The following is a 22232-nucleotide window of genomic DNA, read 5'->3' as shown; positions in this document are numbered from 1 at the left end:
TATAGATGGCATTTCAGCAGCAAGGAGTGACCACTGGAACAGGAGCAGATCTTGGAAAATGTTTATGCTGAAATGGAAACAAGATACAATAGATAATAGAGATGTTTCTTGAACTCTGTGTCTAGCATGAAGTACTATGATGTACTGGTAGGATTGTCATCATTTGGCTAAGCAGGGTGGTCCTCAGAGGCTCCAGGGAAGGTGTAAACAGAATGGAAAGGTTTGCAAATAAGCAAACCCATACCAGACTAGGAATTAATTATAGCTCATTCTACTGGAAGACTTCTGGCTGAGAGCTGTCCATGGGCACTGTCCATTTCAATAAGTCAGCGTTTTGTGCTCTGCCAGAAACAGTTCATAGTTATTAAAAGGGCTCACATGTGTGGCTTGTGAGAACTGCAAAGTCTGTAACAGCCGATTTTTAACCTACAAACCAGCCAGTACCTTCAAGCAGAGAGATTCTGAGTGGGATAGAGCACAGAAGCTGAAGTATTGTAGGAACTAGATGGCCATTTAACCAAATCTAGTGACATCTGCTTTGATTGCATCCCCCTTTTAAGTGAGTGACTAGAAGTTAGTTTTTAAGAGGAACATGGATCTTCAATTTTCCTTCCAGAAGGATCTAAAGGATAACGAAGAACCTTTCTTGGTAAAAAGTTAGTTCCACTGCATTAAGGATAGCTTAACATAAAATATAAATGAATGATTATGCAGAGATGAAATGAATTCATAGTGCATAATGATACTCTTTGCCTTTTGTTATAGGCTGATGCTTGAATCTGTTCTCCTTCACATTCTTCATTTAGGCCTTGTTCATTTTGTTCTAACTAGAAAGAAGAAGAAAATGTGAAGCAAGTGATCAGGCACTGAGCTTAATAGGACAGCTGAGTGTCATTTTGTCATTATTATTGTTATTAGGGACCTGATGTCTGCATGATCACTTATTAGAAAGTAAGGCACTATATTTCTTTCTGCTTCAGGACTCCTCTCTGTACATCATGAATAGTGGTGCTTTCTTTACATCTGCCGTATACAGAACCACTTTGGTCTCTAAATTACTTTCCCTTTTGATCTGCCAGCATGGAGTGTTTCTGGTACATCTATGGAGAATACAGTATAAAAATATGCTCTGCTGAAAGGAGGAAGGTATTGCTGCATAACATTTCAAGCACATTTTCAGTGTTATAAACCCAGATGCCAAATTTTCATGTTTAATGTTCTACATGTGCTTATGCATCTGATTTATTAATTGGCTTTTATCTTTAAATCACCATTGTATTCATGTAATTTGGCAGTAGAAACCTGATAAACTCTACTGTTTGCTGATAGGTAGCTGTCATAGAAAATGACAAATGTCTGCTCTCTGTCAAAAATGCTCTCTGTTGAATTTAATTCTGAGACTGGAAATGTCTAGACTGTATGGCTGCCATTGGACATTTAAAAAATATTGGTGAAAGGTTCTGTTTATGACTTTTTTTTCCCCCTTCCCCTTAAGACACTGAACAGTTAAGTGAAGAAATGAAAGATGGCCTCAGGCACCTCGCGCAGACTTTGCAACTGTATTTGAAAACAGAGATCCAGGATGTGTCTCACTTGCCACCTGCAATTGACTTTTTTCAGATCTTCGCAAAAGTAAGTGTTAAAATGTGATTGCTTGACAACTCATAAATTATCCTTTCTTTGTGTTCCTGATTTATTTTTGAGTAGGAGTTCAAGATATGCATCCAGAATGTGATATGACAAAGTGAAATCAAATTATTTATTTTTTCTGTTTAGTCAGTATTTAAGCAGAAGTATAGCTTTTATATAATTGTTACACTTCAAAATTAAAGCAGCACCCAGAGGATATTTTTTATTTCTTTTTTAAAATTACCATGTTCAGGTTCTTGCGGGAAAAATATAACTTGCATTAAAACCCAAACAAGTCAAAAAAGAATTTAGTCAATCAAGATAAGAAATATTTCCACAGTGCTAAACAGCATTCAGCATTACTCTTTAACCTAGGATTTTTCTGCAAAGTGAAGTATCTTATGTTGAAGATATTATCCTATTCCATTTTGTGATTTAGTAGTATGAGCAATGGGTATTCCTGACAGTACTGTGTCCCACTGAATCCCAGACTGCTTTCTTAGACACCATGTGGATTATCTGTTCTAAAAGACAACACGTAAAGTACTTCAAATTAATTTCCACAATATATAAATGTTTGCTTTCTTACTAACCAAATATTTTTGCCATTTGCTGTACATATTGCTTTCAATTCAGAAAGCTTCATTTGAACTATATCAGCAGAAGTATTTCCTATGGAGAATACTTGTAGCTTTAACTTTATTTAATTTTTACTATTTCTAACAAATTTCTAAATATTCTACCGTAAGATTTATTTTACTTCGTAGCCTGCTTAAGTTGGGATTTTTGGTTTTCTTATGAAGTCAAACTTTTTCTTTTGTTTGTTTTGGTTTTTTTTTTAATATATAAACAAAAGGAAAAGCCTCTTTTAAAGAAAAAAAAATACAATATGTATAGGTTAAAAAACTTGGCGCAGTTGTGGAGTCTATTTGTTACAGACAGAAGGAGTAGGGGTAATATGTTGTTTTTCTTGATTTTTATTTTCTTATTGTTCATTAGGCTGCTGTGATGTAAAGTTGCAATATTCCCTGAAAAAACACAGGCTGAAATACAGCAAGTCAAAAGGGCTTATAGATAAAACCCTTGTGCTCTGCCTAGTCTCCACTCATACTTTTACTGTCTTGTGTTGGCATGCTGGCTTGGCCTGACCTATGTCAGGTGTGTTTCACATGAAATGCACACACTGTGTTATCTGGTTTAGAAAATTTGTACAGCTGAGTACAGATGGGGCTATCGGAAGCTCATCACTGTCTAACTGGTCAGAACTGAGTCACAGCTTGTCAGAAATTCTTTACAAATGTTATTGTCTTCTGTGTACTCATAGGCTTAAGATGGGGGCTGGCCCTGGTGGCTTTACAGGAGCAGAGTGATGGTTGCTCAATATATTGGAGCACTGGTGAAGAAAATAGTGAAGCTGTTTAATTTTTCTATGTACGTGAATGCGCAGCTCCATATCCTGTTAACTGGAGAACTAGGAACACTCCTGTTATTTGCAACATTTGTCTCTCTAGATCTGTGCTGTCACAAAGGTATTTTTAACTCAATGCATTCCTTACATTGTCTGTGAATGTGTCCCTACCCTATTGAATGTATTACAAAGCTTTTAAGTTGTTGAATTCATAGTCTCTCAGATCATTAAAGGAAGTTTCATTTCCTTTTCTTGCTCATTTTGCTGAGTCTCTGTGTTAGTCTGCCATGGGAAATTGGAGAGCAAATGGCATAGACCTATTATGGGTGTGGGTACTTCATATCACCAATAATAAAAGAATTGATGGAGGGGACAGAAGAATCTGACTGAACAGGTGAGTTCATTAGGAGAAAAGAACTTTTGACTAAATATACCCATATGCTTTCTATGTGAGTATAATCAGTATCTCCTTTGGAGTTCTGTCAAGCACAGTGTTTTTTGGAAAGCTCTGTTGTCACTCTCTAATTTTTCAGGTGGTAGCTTATAGCCTTCCCAATTTGGGTGCTAGATAAGTGTGTTACAAAGTATGGCATTACATAAAAAATTTTAACCTGCCTCTGTCCCGAGTGAGGTAACAGCAGGCTTTTTCTACCACTCCCATACCTTTTTTGGAAGATAAGCTGAATGTCAATGCAAAAAAAAAACCTGTGGTGGTTTGTTGTTGGTTTTTTTGTTTGTTTGTTTGGTGTTTTTTTTTTTTTTTTCTTTTTTCTTTTTCTTTTTTTCCTTAAGCTGAATTGGGATGCTTATTCCCAGCAGATAAAATTTGAGGCTTTGGAACTGTAAAGTCTCTGATAAAAGACTTAGGCGGTCTCTTCTCTGTGGTGTAACTCTACAAAAGACCAGCTGTGATGACTTCTCTGTGTGGTCATAGAATAAAGAAATACTACAGATACATGACTTCAAGATGTAATCTTGTTTTCCCAATCTCTTCCAACATTCCTTTCAAGTTCAGTAGGTGCTTATTCTAACATTGAACTTTTTTTGCATCAGTTCTTTCATTGCATGCCACAAAAAGATCCAGTCAAAGGTCATTTTTTATTCTGTTTGATGCTGGATCCTCAAGAAGGAAAATAAGCAGACAGGCAGACAAAAGAGAAAAATGGTCCTGCAGTGAGGCGACTAAATTCCGGGTAGTTCTTGGAAAATCTCCAACCTGATTTAGGTCAAAAGAGTTTCTCAGAAGCTCTTTGAAACAGTCCTCCTTCTCTGCTGGTCACTGTTCTTGTCTTTGTGAAAATTAATTATAGTTTTGTTCACTTGCTGGTATCACTTTATTAGGTAGAGTCCCCTTGAGTGCAATCTTGTGGAAACTTCCCATCAAATATCAAAGAAAGTTTTGCCATCTCTTTTCATGAGAACAGAATTTCACCCCAATATATTTGTAGTTTGTATAAGACCTGTGGAAAATATAAACTGTACTGGATGAGGTGGTGTTTCAGAAGCTAATGTACCTTCCTTTTTAGCAGTGTTGCCCTGTCCTTACTAGACAATTTGCTTTTGTATCAACTGTCCCTTGAGCTGGAGTTGGACTTTTCATTCTTGCTATCTGATCACTCTTCAGAAGCTCCAGTTTATTTAACATGCCATTTATCAAGGTTGTGACTGTTTTTAAATTCTGATCCTCAGTATTAAACAGAATTATCTGCTGTTAATTACATGATAAGGCTTTAACTCCACTGAGACGTTTTCTAATGTCAAGATAAATTTTTGACACCGTGGTTTTATGGTTTAATGATGTTTCCATAACCTTGAGATAAAATCAGTCCTTGCTTTTTATTCTTCATCTTTTAGTTACATGTGTGAAGGTGTGGCCTGGAATCCTGTGAGACATTTAATGGTTGTCGGATAAAGAATTAATTTTTTTTTTATATAGTTTTATAGTTCTTTTCATAATAGCAGGCAGAACCACGTGAGCTGTTTAAGGCACTGAATGAAATCTCTACCTATGATGTTGACTTTAAAACTGTGAATGACTTCACTGGCTGGAATTGGGCCTAAGATGACTCTTAGATGCTCTTAGATCATTTAAAAGATATAATTTCAGATCCTCACAGTTATAAAAATAGAAAGATTTATGCAACCTCTGTCATCAAATAACAGTAAGGTAAAATACAGAGGAAGTTAATAAACTGTAATATGACAGGTTACTAGAGCAGTTTAGTGGTGTGAAAACAAGTTTGGTGGAAAAGGAAGGCTTTCTAAAGGATGCTTTAATGAAGCAATTGATAGCAGACTTTTGGGGAAAGCCTCCTGCATTGAAGGTACTTGGGAACCCCATAAACCAGAAATGATATTTACTTCTGAAATAGCAATTTCCCTAATGTTGTGCAAAATTTCACTTTCTGGGCAGTATCTTAACTGCATGTAGGGTTGTAAGGAGTAGAGAGAGAATTTTTAGCTTTCTAAACTTTTGCTGCATTTCAAATGTCACCATTTTTTCCCTATGAGCAGATAGCACTTTGAAAGCAGATGCAGTGAAGAAGAAATAAAAGTTTGATGGTGTATGCTGGTCTTTGTGTACCCACAGACAGCTTTATCTTAAAGACTGAAACAGGATAAATTCCATTTATCCTGTTGGTATAATTGTTTTTATTTTTAACTTCAGAATAAGTAAGAAGACAACTGTAAAGTGCATAGGCACATCCTTCATGAGACAAAGTGACAGGGTCTCTTTAAAATCCTTTTCTATTCCTCTTCTCAAAGTTTAAATATATTTTACCTTTTCTTCCCATTTTATTTGGCAAAATCTTTGAAAGAGTATATTTTCAGCATAAAGGGCATTAATAACAACAACAACAAAAAAAATCTCCTTTTAAAAGAGGTTTTGGTATGTACCTGCATAGACAGAAGAGAACTGGGAGCTGAGCAGTGTCACTTGGCATTTACAAAGTCTGAATACAAAATTGTGGTAAATCTTTTTAAGTGCAGGTTGAAAGAAATACTCTCACTCAATTATATGACCAGAGAAAGCATGGTCTTGGTATTGGTCCCTTAGATATTGTAGGTATCAGGTAGCCTATGTTTTCTGCAAAGACCTTTGAAGACAAGATATGTCTGCCTGGGCAAGATATTCTCTAGCAGCACTTACAGTTTGTTAGTTGGGATTCACTAGTTAAAAATCCATGGTAGCAGGAAAATGAAAGTGATTTGTATCAAGAAAATAAAGAAATACTAGGATAAAATTAAAAATAAACTGATGAGCAAGTTAAGAGTTTTTAAAGGCATACAGAATTAGCCAGTCTTGCTAATCTAGTTCACTCTGGATGCACTTTTTTCAGCCTCCTTATGATTAAGAGGCCAGGTTCTTTTTCTGGAGATGTCAAAACCAAGTGCATGCTTATCCATTGATGCTCAATGTAAGTTGCTCCTGTCTCATGAAAACTTGTGTTTCTTTAATTGACGACCAGGCCAGTACTGACATTTATTTTTAATCATGGTCTAGGAAACTACTTTGCAAAAAACTTTTCATTTTGATAATTCCCTCTTAAAATTTGCAAAGGCATTTTCAGAAATCCTTATAACTGAAGCAACAATGGTTAAGCCTCGTTGCTCAACATGCAGTTGTGTTTATGTCAACTTTCTTGACTCTTATTTTGGAGTCAAATCATATCAGAACCTTTTTCTCTGACTTGCTATATCTAAGTCTATTACTAGAAATAATGATCATCTTTTTATCTAAAGTGATCCTCTTTCAGTTTTTCTGTTGGGTTTTTATTTAGTGTCAATATGGTTATGTTTTATACTCTGTTCTCTGTGTGTGTGTCTTTAAGCCATCAAAAGCTCTCCACTTATGGCTCTTAAGGACTGACTTCTTAAGAACTGTCATCATCAGAAATATTGTTCTCAGTTGCTGCCTAAATAATTTCAGGAGAAATTTTCTGTACTCTCCAGTGTACAGAAGAGCATAACAAACCCAATATTTTTAATCTTCATACTTGTTTCAGGGGACATGAGCAATCACTTTTCTAACAATTAGTGTTGTTTCTGAGTATTTATTTTGTTAGCAAGAGAATAAGCTATGGTCAGACTCTGCTTTTGCAGGACATAAAACTGAAGGAAATGGGAAAAGATAAATGTATTAGGAGCAAACTAATTCATGCAACATAGGAAACAAGTAAGATATGTTTCAATACTTGATTTTGTTGTTTAAATACTTTGACTTCAGCATTTTAAACTCACTTTGGGTCCCCTCATTTATCTGTTGTGTGCACCATCTCTTTTACAAACTGCCTGTAGAGTAGCAAACCCCAGGTGCAGAAAATGGTAGATCTTTGGTGATCTACCACCAAAAAAATGGTAGTCTTCAGGTGACTGGTTTTTCTTTTATGCTAAGTTGGAAGTAACAGTAAGACAGAAAAGAGTCTGGAGAAATAAGTGGCAGGGTAGCGTAAGCTATTTTGCAACTCTTGCTTCTCTTAATTTTTTTTGTTTTTTCCCACCTCTGGTTTAGATCTGATATAGTGCTGTACAGAACTGAAAAGGATCCAGGTGGCCAGGGACTTCATTACCATTTCTTTGCAGAATGCTGCTCAAAGCATATCCACAAAATGGGGTGCCTAAAAAAAATAATGGTTTCTAACATGTGATATGCATCAGTCTCCTTTCTGGTACCATTATGGAAGTGAACTGGAAACAGTAATGATAAAAAGCTTTGGTGGCTGTGGTGATTTGAGTACATGCACAAAAATATGTGGGGTGAGGCACCTCCTACGTTTAGGAAAAGTCAGCATGAAACAAGGTCATGGAGACATTTTGTAAAGATTGAGTAGTAAATGAAAAACACATCCTCTATCAGCAATTTTAAAAGCCTCTAATTGAGGAAGATAAGCCTGATAACTGCTTGTAATACTATTGGCAGCAAACTGTTCTATTCTTGTCTTTAGGATGACCTGCAGTGGGGTTGCTGAAAGCATTTTTGCTTGTTTGTTTTGGCTGTGAGCAGAGCTAGAATTCTGTGTGGCAGGATTATTAATCACCTCTGAGATTTGTTTAACATGTTTAATAGATGAAAGGGCTAAAAATTGTTTTCCTTCCAGAATGGCGTTGGAGTGGATTGATAGGCTGTTGAAAAATGCCATGCTTGTTGAATATAAGATGGGGAACAATCTATCTGGAGTGTTAGTGTTGACTTGCTGTTATCTCAGATGCTCAAGAGCCTCCCTAAAAATCACTGTAGCTCTGTCTCTCTAAGGCGTCCCACAGAGTTAAATAGCAGATACAGTCTAAGTATCAGCAGAAGGTGAGACAACTGCTGTCACATGTAGGCATTTCAGTAGGTGCCAATTAAATAATACCTACCAACAGGAAATTTAGTCTTTGAAAGTGTGATCTTTCCCTATTCTCCAGTATATGAACATATGTATTTTACTTTATTAACGCTGTCATGATGCTAAAGTTTTTTAGTGCGTGCTCTTTCATTAAAACTACTATCAAGTTTGTTGTGGAAATAAGATGGAGAATGAAACAACAGTCATACTGGATCAGGATCACAGCCTAATTGGTCCAGTATCCTGTATTATAGTACAGGTGAGCAGCAGTTACAAAGTGGTGTAACATTGATATCTTTTGACCTGGCTTGAGATCACTTAGCTTGTACCATAGCAACCTGAAGCTGACAAAGTCTAATTCAGACAGTTTCTTGGCATGACAGTGTGAGTATAGCTACTCTGTAATAGTGGCTGGCAGCAGATATTGCAGAGCAGGGTGCAGCTCTGTGATTGACAGGCGTGATGACTTGCCACAGCCTTCCTGCTTGCATCTCCCTGCACACCTTCCCTGCAAGTTCCCATGCCACCCACAGGTCGTTAGATGTTGACTGACTCAGATCCAAAAATATTTCTGTAGGAGCTCATCTAATTTGTCTTGGTAACTTAAATTTTTTTTCTCTATACCCACCCCATGATTTTGTAAATATTGACTAGGTTTTTATTTTTATTCCTAAAATGATCAATTAACTGCATTTCTTCTTACAGATTATTTGAAACTTTCTGTGCTGGTTACAGCCTTTTGAAATTTTAAATGTGTGCACTCAGATATGACCCTAATGTCATTGATACTGCAGATGATGGATTTGAACATTTCTTCCTTCTGAATTTAAAGTAATTGGGGACTTTTATTAAGGCTTTTCCAATCTCTCTGGGAAACTTGGGGGTATTTTCACTAGTTCCAAATAGAAGAGCTGCAGGATTAAAGCTCCCTTTCATCTCCCATTCCACAAGAACATTTTTCAATCTGTCAACAAACCTTGTGCTTTGCCTGTACTCACAAGTATAAAATTCATCTTCTTTCTTCCTCTATTACCATCAAGGCCAAGGTTTCACTCAGCTTTTAGAGGAAACTGGATTGGACACCCACTCACTGATGGATTATTTCTATGCATCACAAGATCCCTGAAGTCAGAGTTGTCTACACTCATCATGTAAATAGACAGGATGTAATTGTGTTGCTACCAGTGTAGGTAGAAATGGTGAAGTGTCAGACTACTGGTTTGTCACTGTTCATTTTCATTCAGTGTTTTGAGTGAAAAATACATTACTTATTTGGGCCAATAGCTTGGAAAGATAGGTAAAGAAGGGTAGGATGTGCACAGGTTTTTTTGTTTCTGTAACAACAATTTCTGCTATGTATAAATTATATAGACTAAGTAATGCTTACATGCTATTTATTCTGTAGTCATTCCAGCCTACTGAATAAGCTTTTACTAAAAAAAAAAAACAATCCACAAAACTGTTTAAAACAGCAACTTGCACTGTGTGTATTTCTGATGTCTAATATTTTGAAGAGACATGATTGATTTTATGCTTTATAGAGAATAAGGTAAAATTTTGTAAACTAACTGATAGTGAGAAATTTGTAACAGTATAGCATCCCATAATTTGCTTTTAAATATTGTAATTTATGGGTTTATGCATTTTTTTTTTAATTAGCTTGAAACAATATCTGTTATCCTGGTTATACTTGAAATTACAGGAATCTGAGATGAGCATCTCTCTAAATTGAGAGATTTCATAATTAATTTTGCATATGTTAACTGTATTTTCTTGTGTATTAAAAGTGAAACATGCCTATAGTTCTATAAAAAGTTTATATATTGACTGAATTAGCAGCTTGTTTTGAGATTATGAAGATAGTGTTGGAATTTTTGTAGTGGATTTGGACCAATGACAGATATAAGCCAGACAGTATTTGCCATCTTAATTAGACAAGATCATTATGTTTCTCATTCCATAGCAATTTTTTTTTTTCCACACAGCTAACTTTTGGGACACATGATCAGATAATAATTTTTTATGTAAGTTCCAGTTCATTTAACTGAAAACCTGCAATTCTCAATACAAGCTCCAGTGCTACAGCTTACTGCAGCACTTCCCCAGTTTGCCCCCGTTCTGTCAGTTTGCCAGCAGTGACACTCAGGATCACAATTTGTGCTGTTATCTGGGTGATATGACTAGGCTGGCTCCACAGCTGGTGGATGGCAGGAATGACCATGAGAAAAATTCAGCTTGTTGTCTTAATATCCTTGTACCTGTTTAGAATAAGAATTAGTGCATTTATCCATCTCCTTTAAAAAGAAAATGCTCGATGCTGACAGAGGCTACTGAAAATGACAACAAGACTCGTACCATCATCTCTAGCACGCATGAACCACAAGATATAAAAAATAGAAACAATTTGGAGTGATTGTGTTAACTATGATTTTGAAAAATATGTTTTTCTGGTTAATACAGTTCTCTAGAAGACTTCTTGACTTAATGAAGATGTTAATATGCTTCCTATCTTTTATTTAACTGTTCTTGTAATATCATGTGATGGCACAATTTGGGAATATAGGAACCTGGGAAAAAAGGTATTCTGTAACAGCAGTATCTTGTACAACATTAGTGGTTCTTAGTTGCAATACTTGCATCTGCTTGAAGCAGCTGAGTTTAGGTAGGTTTGCTGATGTCTCACAATGGCATCTGCTGCTGCAGGTAGATAATGTACCAGTAGATAATGAATCATAGTGCATGTTCTTGTGTCAGAAAGAGAGGAGCAAATATGTACATGGATACAAGATCAGAGAGGTAACATATCTCCATAACCACACAGACTGTAAATCTAGAGAAACTCTACCAAATAGATAGAGATGGCTCTGGTAGCTTTTGTATTCTCAAAGCAGCTGTTGGTGTGGCTCTGCTGGGAGAGTCACTGAAGGGCTGGGAGTGTCAGAAGCTGTGAACAGCATTTTCAGTGAGGGGTTTTTGACCACGAGGGCCTACTGCTTGGGAGAATACTTACCAAATCTGTTATCCAGGCATGAATGCAAGTTATATTTGTATCACACAAGACCTCTGTACGTGAGTTATGCAGGAGCACCTGTGAACTTTGCATCCATTAGAGAAGACCTCTACAACTATCATGAAGCTTGCTCTTGTACCAGAGCACACAGAAATCACTTGGAAAATAATATCAACTTGTCCATTTTAAGTTAAAGCACTCAGCATTTTACAGACATATTAGTGTAGTTTGGAAGTTAAAAGAAAACTATTTTTTAAAGTTATCTCCCATGAAAACACTTCTGGTCTCTGAGCTTCAATGATGGCTGTTACAAATGCTTCTGCTTCTGGGAGGGAACCTGTGATTAAAATACATAAAAATGCTCTGGAAAATGAGTTGTGACTTTACTTTCAGAATGTCACCGGATTTCACAGCTATGGGGATATTATTATTTGTAGAAAAGTGAGACATGCTTAAAAATGCAGAATGTTTCTCTGATATTCTCTGGAGACATCTGCCCTTGATTAGCTGTTTAAATCAGTGATGTTATGTGTTTGTGTCTTGTTACCAAGGAAGCTATCACTGATAGCTTCTTTTGAGAAGAAAAGGCAGCAGAAAAAAATGTTTTCATTTTGTGTTTCATTCTGAAGGTGAAAAATTGCCCATATTAACTCTCATTAATTTAATTTTTTGAGTGCTTTGTGGTTCTGTGACTGAATAATTGTGAAGAGCATAAAAAAACCTAAGCTAGTGTTAACCCATGCATAGCTGTCGTGTGGTATAAAATAACTTGTAACAGAATTTGTTTATGGACCTATTTAATGGACATGAATTTCAGATGTATTTCTACTACCTGGGAAGTTAAAAGAAGTTACCATTCGTGTATTCTAACATGTGAGACAAACTCCTTACCTGGCCAAGCCAGCATGGGTTCAGGAAAGGCAGGTCCTCTCCTGCCTTACCAACATGGTCTCAATCTATGACCAGGAGACTTGCCCTGTGGATGGGGGGAAGGCTGTGGACATTGGCTACCTGGACTTTAGTAAAGACTTTGACATTGTCTCCCACAGCATTCTGCTTGAGAAGCTGGAGGCTCATGGCATAGACACGTATGCTCTTCATCAGGTTAGAAACTGGCTACGTGGCAGGGTCCAGAGAGCTGTAGTCAGCAGAGTTAAATCCAGCTGGTGAGTTGTGGTGACAGTGGTGTTCCCCAGGGCTCAGTTTTGGTGCCTGTCCTGTTCAATATCTTAATTAATGATCTAAATGAAGGGATTGAAGGCTTCCCTAGTAAATTTGCAGACAACACCAAGTTGGGTGGGAGGGGAGGAAGGCTCTGCAAAGGGACATGGACAAGGCTGGACCAAGGTCAATAAAATGAGCTTGATCAAGGCCAACTGCCAGGTCCTGCACTTTGGTCACAACAACCCCACGCAACGTTACAGACTTGGGGAGGAGTGGCTGGGAACTTGCCAAGCAGAAAAGGACCTGAGGGTGCTGGTTGATACCTGGCTGGATATGAGCCAGCAGTGTGCCCAGATGGCCAAGAAGAGCAACAGCATCTTGACTTGTATTAGGAATAGTGTGGGCAGCAGGACAAAGGAAGTGATTATTCCCCTGTACTTGGCACTGGTGAGGCTGCACCTTGAGTACTGTGTTCAGTTCTGGGCCAGGTTGTAGGGATTTCAAGGAGGGTGTAGGGAAGTGGGTGCTGGCCTCTTCTCTCAAGTGAGTAACAATAGGACTACAGGAAATGCCCCGAAGTTGCAAGAAGTTTAAACTAGATATTAGGAAAAAATTCTTTAGTGAGAGTGGTTAGGCATTGGAATGGGCTGCCCAGGGAGCTGGTAGAATCACCATCCCTGGAGGTATTTAAAAAACATGTAAATGAGGCACTTCAGAACATTCTCTAGCAGGTGATACAGATATTTATATATTTTTTATTTGGGGGGGGGGGATTTTGGCAGTTGGATGCTACCATCTTTGAGGTCTCTTCCAGCTGTGTTATCTTGTATTTTAAGCTTCAACAGCTGTTACCCACAGCCTACCTGTCCAAGCTAAATAGCTTTTGGATGGCACCAAAATACTTCACATTCTTCTAATAAGTGCTTCTTGAGATTTTTGGAACTTGTTTTAATATAACGCCTAAGCTGAAAGGATTGTTGGAATTAAATATAAAAGTTATTTGCTATTTATGTATTTTCTGGCAAATGGAGAGTTGAAATATTAATATGTCCATGGCAGGAGAATGAATAATTGATCTTTTTAAGGTAATTTTGTTGTATTTTTCCAGTAGTTCTGGCTTGTACACAGAATCAAGACTGGCTTGATAATACTGATATACTTTGAGGGGTGGGTTTATTACAGGAGAGTTCCAAAGGACTTTAAATGGCTGTTTGCTTAAGCTGAAACTCAAGATGTTCACAGAACAGAAAGAGGTCCATTGTGATGCATAAAACTTTATAAATGGCTTTAGTGTTTCTGCTCTTAATTGAAAAGATTAAGGCTCTCTCTTTTTCATCCTAAATGACTTTATGCTGGGTCTGTCTGAATGCAGGCTGGTAAGACCACGCTTACTGGTGGGAGGGGTACGATGTGTCCTAAAAGCATTGTCATAAGTGGAACAGATCTTCAGGCAGGAGTATCTCCAGGGAGATTGAAAAGAAGACCAGAAGAGGCAATCCAAAGGTCATTTGAGTAAGGTCAAAAAATGGCACTTTTTATATGGTTCCAAATCAAATGAAGACATTTCACTACACCATTTATTTTCTCTTCACGCGGTGTTACTGGGTTACCAGAAAATCCATCATATAAATAATATTAGCATTATTTGTAACTGCTTTCTAATCTTCGGGTAAATGCTACCTCATGTGTGTCAAGAAACCAGTAAACTGAGATAAAACAAGGTATAGAAAATGATCAATTTATCTTTACTGTCATTTGGTATCAACTGACTGCTGCTGTGAAGACAGTGTTAGCAGCCAAGTCCGGAGAGGACACCATGTGGAAATTTTCAGCAAAATCCCACATGATTTTTATAGCTGCAGTGGAGTTATTTCTGCTCTTAAAAAAGTATGTTGTCACAGAAGTGACATAAGACTTAATGGGTCTCTCCTTTTTTATCCTTTTAAATACATCATTGACTTTAAGTGGAAGATGAGATAGACAAAAGGAAGCTTTGATCATGTGTGACGTGATCTAGGACTGAATCATTCATGTTTATCCCTTTTTGCATCCAGTGTTTTTCTGAAATTTACTTGGTTTAGCATTAGAAAAGGCCATGAAAAATAATCTCAGTACACAATAATTATAATTGGTATTTCTGTGTAGTCTTGGCTTTGTCAGGAAAACTAGTTATGACTATTGGGTAATTATAGGGTTGGGATTGGCCTTGGAAATCTGGATGCTGTAGATTACTGTGCATGACTTAAAAGCTGTTGGACTTTTTGGCTCTCATTAACAGGATGTTGTTGACAGTGATTCTTCTGGGTTTTTTTTTTCATTAAACACAAACCATTTTGATAGACTAATTTTCATCCTCTTTTGTCTTTATTAAAAAGGGACTGTGGCCAATTTGGATAGTTTTGAAAAACATGATTGGTATTTAAATGCTACCTCCAGAAACTGCTTTATAAGGGAGACTCCATTAGTCCTTAGGCTGTTACTAAAGAATTTGAAAAGGGTAAAGGGGTAAGAGTACTTCCCATCAGATCTTGGGTCTTTCTAATGGCTGGTTAACATCATATAAATTAAGCTGAACTGGGTCAGTATACTGTGATCTAATAATGTTAATGCAATTATTTACTTCCTCCCCCCCCCCCTTTTTTTTTCTTTTTTTCTTTAAGTACGGTTATGATTTAAAAGATTGGTGTTTTCTGAACCTTGACCTTGAAAGAATAAACTTTCATATTCTTGACTTGAATCCTTTTTTTTTCCTATTTCAATTGGCAAAATGCTAACTGTTCTTAAAGTGAGAGCAGAAAGCCAAAAAAGCATTTGACATTCTTGGGGATAGACAGAACTAAGGGGTAGATGGCCTTTTCCTATTCTCATATCAGCTTCAGGTAGAGAGATATCAGATCAACAAGAAAAGAGCTGGAGTTCAAGTTGCATTTTATCTAGCACTTCACAGTAAAGGAGCTTTGGTTCTTATCACAATTATTTTAACAAAGACCTTTAAAAAAAGTAAAATTTTGCACTCTGTTCAGTGTTTTGAATGTGATCTTCTGTAGCTTGGTTACTATACAAAACAAACCAAGAGATTTATGAGATTCTGAAATGCTTTAGAATATTTTTATTTTTACTTGAAAATATTTTTGGATTGCATAGTACAGAATAAATCTAATCAGAACTGGACCTCTTGTTTCTGTGTTCCTGTAACAGTGGAATTGTTAGACCTGTGATATTTCCCTATGGTTAGAAACTAGGGAAGAAAAGGAATTGATAATATAAAGATTCCACCTCTGGCTTGCAATCAAATCAGCAGAGCATACAAACAAAGTTTCACCCAGAGAAACACTTGTATTTTTTGTGGGTTCTTTCGACTCCTGCTGCTGGCTGCTTTTGTAGACAGCCTGAAATGCTTGACGGATTTTTTTCTGCACTGTTAGAGACATGGGGTATTTTGGAGGTCTCTCAGGCTGCTGAGCTGCTTCTGTTGGATAAAAGGCAGCTCTGTTGTCTGGCTGAGAGTTCAGGCTAAGGGTGCAGGCACCCAAGCAAGTTTCCAGGTGTGGATGAGGTGCTGGCTGTGCTCTGTGTCTACTGCAAGCACCCCACAAAAAGCATGAAGCATTTGTGTTTTCAGTTGATCTTTGGGGTGGGGAGGAATTACACAGAGATGTTCTGGGCACTCATGTTTCTGAATCCTGATCCTCAGCTGTAGAAAGAAGAGACAGAAAAAGGGAAAGAGAAGGATTATAAGAGGATGGGTAAAGACTTTAATTTGGTAATTTTTTTCACTTTTGTCCATATGCATGGGATCCAATGCTGAGTAGCTACACACAAGTTACAGACTGGCAGGCCTGCCCTGACAGCTGTTGCCTTGGACTTTGGAGCATTTACATTGGACTTTTTCCCTCACCAGAAGTACCATCTGCATGGTCTGATCTCTATTTCATCCATCTACTCTGAGTTGGGTGGAGCTGTGTGAGCAATTTCATCCTGTGTTTCTGATGCTATGTTGCTGTTGTCCTTTCAGTTGTGCGTAAGAAGTTGGGAAATCAAAAGTTAGGTCCTGATGGAAGAAGAAAACATCAGATTTGTCATCTCTTAGACCAGTGTGACTGCTGATCAATTGATTTGAAAATGACTGTCATTTTTAAAGGTGAATACAGCCTTTGGCTTAAGAAATTCCTGAGTTGGTGGGTGCTGGGATGGGTATAGCAGTGGAAAGATCCCACGATCTCTGTAGTTTTGTTATGCTTTTTCACAAAGAATCTGGTGTTTCAGTAATCTGTTTCTGATGTGACAATCTTGGGTAAAGGTAGCAATGAATGTAACTGGAACTGTCTTTTCTTACAGATTTCTTTGTAGGAATAGAAGAGGCAAAAAAATAGCACTTACAATTTATGCCTATCCATTTGAATATGAGTTTCTCAATAATTAATGGACCTTTAGATGTGACCCTGTATGGAAAGAAATGAAGTTTATTTCTTCCCCAGAACAGTCATGTGCACATGTATCCCTTGCTTGAAACATGGGCTTTCTGTAGGATTTCTTTTATGATCCATTTATGATCCTTTATTTTGTTGTAAAAGACCTGTCATGTATGTGCTCCAAGCAGGGAAGCTTAGAGTTTCTGTCTGTCCTTTTGGGAATCCAGACACCATCTGAAGAACAGGAACAATGTTGTCTGCATCATTTTCACCTGACTACTGTTCCTATTAAGTTTTCCTTGATATCATATTTGTTTTGTCATAAATAAAAATGCACAGCTACCTTTTAGTATTACTGAGGGCTACCAGTCAACATCATTTAGTAACATTTACAAGTTGTTTTTTATTTTGTTAAAAGTATGATTCAGCATAAATGTATTTTATGAGAAGGCACACAGGAAAAATATCATGTAGTTGAGAAGCAGTATGTGACATCTGCAAAGCAAATACAACTAGGATGACATAATAGCTTGCATTTTACATTATTTCATGTTTTGAGTCCTCAGCAACCTAAGCTGGTTCTGTAACTTTTGAGTTCATTGGGCAGTATACTTAAAATAAACAACTGAAGAAAAAGGAAAACTGAAAGTAAAGTAGATGCCACTGTGACAACATATTGAATTTCTTACTGTTTTCTTATAGGAACCTATATTTGTGCTTATAATGTGTATAATTGTGCTTATAATGTTTTGTGCTTTTTCCAAACTATTCAAAACTCAGAGCTGAAATAATTCCCTTGTCTTTGCTACCTCATCTGGACACAGACCTCTCTCATCTGCATATTACTCCTTAAAGAGAGGAAGAGGTATATTAAGACACTTCTCCCTGTTGTCACTTCAGTCTTCCTTTTTTTATCAACTTACTCTCCAGCATTTTCATTTCATTCACCATAAGAGGCTCCAGAATGAACTGATTCCACCTACTTTGTAGCCTTACTGTTTTGTTTCCAATTGTTTCCCTCCTCAAACTGTCATTTTCTTTTTGGAGATTCAGAAAATGTATTGCTCCCTAACTGCAGTGCAGCCTGTCATACACCCTCTCCCCGCCCCCCAAAAAACCCCCAGAAAAAGTGAGATTTATAGGAGAATCATAAACTATTGAAAATCAGTCCTTGGTGGAACATTGAAAGCATATGCCCCCCCTGCCTTTAACTTTCTTTCTATTTAAAGAAGAAGAAGAAGAAAAAAAAAAGTAATTGAGCTACCTGATTTATCTTTATTTCCTGTTATGGATAGTGAAAGTCTGTTACAATCTCTGCGTGCTGTATTGATTTGTGTGTTTCTAGCAAATACAGTAAATGGTTTTGATATAGCAGGGACAGGAAATACAGGCTGCACTCACAATCTTACTCCTGAATCTCAAACAACGAAGTGAAACTCCATTGAAAAGCACATTTTTCAATTAGATTTCTAATTCATTCACTATACTGAAAGAATCTCGAGAGGTTTCAGGTGGAGGCCGATTTTATAAAAAGTGCCAGTCAGCTACAAAAAGGTGCATGATTTTTTGATACTGATCTGATGTTTTTAATTATATCAGAGTGGAACTGACAGTTTTCAGTTATCTTGTTATAGGACTAAAGCAATGCTTGTCCACAAGGGATTAATTACCAGGGTATGTTTCCAGATGAGCCTGTACTCATATCACCATTGCTGCCTCACTTACAAGACTTGGGTTTTAAATCTGATTTTTTTCATAGGAAACTGTAAAATCATGAAATTCTGAAAGATAGTTGGAGTCTGCCATAGAAAAAATACTTAATTTTTTTTCTGCTAGTAATGACACTTGGGATTCCCATAAGTCCTCTTATGGACTCTTGCCTTGTTCTGGCTTGGTGCTGTGTACACAAAGGATCTGGCCTGGCTTCTGGGGATGCATGCCTGATGCTAAATTATCTGAGCAGTGTCTTTGTGCCTGAATTCTTATGATTCTATCATTTTTTGAATCATAGTTTTAGTAGTGCTCGGCTGATGAGAGAGATGGTGGTTAGTGAATTTTTTGTGACTGGTCCCCAGTTACCTAGGCTAGAAATGGAAATAAGCAGAAATGTTGTGGTGTTAATGCTAAACTAATCTAGCTGTCAAGCCTCACTGATAGAGCAAAATTATTCTACAAAGGGTGGTGGTGGAGGGGTGTTGCTATTGTCAGCAGTGAATAGATCTCATCCTCCACTTATGGGACTCTGAGATCCTATAGAGAATAAAGGCAGAGTAAGAACACAGACAGGACTGGAGGAGAGGTCTGAGCTGGAGGCATTTACCTCTTCTGATGACAAAGGTTATCCGCAGGGACAAACTATACCTGGGAGCATGACTTCATGACTAGGTAAGTCAAAGTGAAGTGAGGATATTTGTGGTTTCCCTTTCTTGCCATCCTTGACTGCATAGTTGCATCTCCTTTGCCACAGCATTGACACTCAACTGACCAAAAAAAGAAGGATGGTTGAGGGTCTGATCCTGATAAAACTAATCCAGAAAAGGAAAGCCTCTTCTGTGTGAGGTGGAAAAGCTACTCATAGAATTTAGCAGTCTCAAAGTCTGTGGAAGTCAAAAATATAAAGTAGGCACGAGGGTGGCATTGTAATTGTACGTACGCGTGTGGCTGTATCTTGATGGTTCAGAATTACTGCTGCGTTTGGGTTTTGGTGCTTTCTGCTATAATTAATTTGTGGGTGACCTTTCAGTAAGTTAGCTGACCTGATATGTTTGCCTTTGTTTCATATAATAGAGCTTTTTTCTTGTTTATAAAATTATTCATTAGGGATCCTACATTAGCAAAACCAAAGTAATTTCAAGATCCAATTCGGATTGTGTCTTGGTGAAAGTTGAGCATACTGATTAGCTCTCAGTGACCTATAATGAGCTAGGTGCTGAGAATTGTTTCTAGTTAAATCTGATTCCTTTAAATAAAACATATTAACCAGTAGCTGTGAAGTGTCAGGAAAAAAAAATGATGCTTGCAATAGAGGAACTGGAACTGGCTGGAGAAAGCTAAGGGAGTGTTTGAAAATAAGGAAAAAATAAAAAGCTTTATGCTGCTTTATTGAGGGGAGTATTCATGGAGCTATTGGAGGAGGGACTGATTAAGTTGAAGGCTTTTTGAGCAAGACTTCAGTCCTAATTTGAACTTGCCTTAGAAAGAATTTGAACTGAAACTAATTCTACTTATGAAGAGAAATTAAATTTAGGCCTAGTCATGCTAAAGTTAGTAGTAAAAATATTCTTTAGATAAGGTACTCTCATGTTGCCATTGGACCAGTTCTTCTCATGGAGTGGCAATAATTGCAGTTAAAATTCTCTTTCTGTTCCCCATCCTCTGTCTTTGACAATAACCAAATATTGTTAGGAAAAAAAAGATGTGTAAATGAAGTCATGTGTGGGAATGGTTATAAATAATATGTGTACAGATCCTTTTGTTTAATTTGTGTGCTTGCCTAGGGCCTTTTTTTTTGCTAGAGCCCCATCATATGCCAGCTATAGTAATCAGTGATGTCAGAAATTTATATTGATAGTTTATTCTTATTAATCTTATTTTTTATTTATTTCAGTGTTATGTAGGCAAAAGAAAATGAAAACACTGCCTTTGCTTTGCTTTTTGACTAGAGCAGTTTGTCAGCTGAGTACATCTGGCCAAGACATACTTTCATGTGATTACCCTCTAAAGATGTAGTACAGGCACATATAAATTTGATAAACATACTGAGTAAGCAGTTTCTTTACCTCCCATGATGAGTATGCTTCTTAACAAGTTATTTTATGTAGAATTAAACTAATGCAGTTTCTGTCAATGAAGAACTTTAACCATTTCATTAATTGTTTATGTGAATTTATATGCTGTACTTTTGCCAAAAAATGTTTTTATATTTTAATATGTTGTGTTTATATATAGGTATATAAACACACTATAAAAGTGTTTTTTAAGATCCTGATCTTAAAAGAAACAGGAAGCTTATTCTTTTTATGTGCTTTACCTGCAGATAATCCAATTACTCTGTGTAAGTCTACTTATAGAAGAGAGCTAGAGAGCATGAAGAGTTTTGAGAAAAAATCCTTGACCTTGATCCCCACATGGCTTACATAAGCAATGATTACAATGGGACACAAGAAAGCCTTTACTTAACCAATATAGTTCAGCAAAATCTATCTAATATTTTTCTTTTACTTTCTTCATTATGACAGTCATGAGAGCTTTACATTGCTGCATCAGCTGTTTTTATATTCTTCTTTTGGTTGCTATGATATACATTTTTTAAAAAGGAAAAGAAAATAGCACATAGCTAAGGCAATGATTTACCTGATGAATATTTTTAATGTAAAAAAAAAAAATTTAAATAAGACTTGACAATTTGAGTTATGATGTATGGCAGAGAGAAGGGAAAAATGCTTTAAGGGGACTGTTCTGCTCAGAGACATTCAGAGAGCTCTGCAAATCAGTGCTGAGAGTGACGGACTCGTATATCAACCATGACTCTGCACCAGCTTGAGTGTAATGAGAACTTCAGTAATTTGGCTCTGCTATGGTTGAATGCTGTTTCTGGGTGAAATTTCATGAGCATGTTAACAGTGAGACCAGGTCCCTTCAGCCTCTTCAGTCTTAGCAGACAGAGGTAATTTTAAAAATAGTAATACTTGCCCTAGAAATAGATTTTTCGTGAACAGCAAACTGTAGCTGTATGTGAGAATAAGTGTGTGCATTATTACACTTCAGACATTTGTTTTCCTCTTTTCATTGGTGGTTTCAAATTGCCATTTCCTTATCAGATAGGTTTGAGATAAAATCTGTAAATGGAGAGGTTAGGAAAAGTATTGACAGGCAAATTATGAGAACCTGCTGAGGTTTATATTGTAGGTTATTGGAATAATTCCCTCTGTGTGAGGGAATAATTCCCTCTGTGTTAAAAAAGAAAGGAAGAAACCCCAACATCTTGATATGTTTGCTCATTCTGGTGCTGCTCTCTTTCTGCCACCCTTACATTAAAAAGTGACATTTTTTGCTCTTCTTGTACCTGTTATATGAAACTTCACTATAGCCTGAGATGTTGCAAAGTAAAAAGGGGCTGTTCTGTTGACACCAAAGGAAAAAACCTCAGATTTGTGCTGGACAGTCTTCTTTTTGACAATAGCTTTAGACATATCCTTTGCTTTAAGAAGTTCTCATAGCAGTAATACATGACCACTGGATTCTGATAAGGTTAGAATGACTTCCAAGCAAGTATTTGT

The 22232-nt window shown here is 37.0% G+C and overlaps 1 protein-coding gene across 2 annotated transcripts in view; it reads left to right on the top strand.

The window, feature by feature from the left end:
* The window catches only part of SMYD3 (SET and MYND domain containing 3), a 349611-nt gene that overhangs the window by 40099 nt on the left and 287280 nt on the right, over positions 1 to 22232 (top strand). For both annotated transcript variants that reach the window (XM_071739128.1, XM_071739126.1), the window contains exon 5: positions 1496 to 1632. In XM_071739128.1, the coding sequence (XP_071595229.1) occupies positions 1496 to 1632 (137 nt within the window). The remainder of the gene's footprint in view (positions 1 to 1495; positions 1633 to 22232) is intronic.

Source organism: Heliangelus exortis, chromosome 3 (assembly GCF_036169615.1).
Source record: "Heliangelus exortis chromosome 3, bHelExo1.hap1, whole genome shotgun sequence".
NCBI lineage: Eukaryota > Metazoa > Chordata > Aves > Apodiformes > Trochilidae > Heliangelus > Heliangelus exortis.
This window is presented reverse-complemented; position numbering and strand designations above follow the sequence as displayed.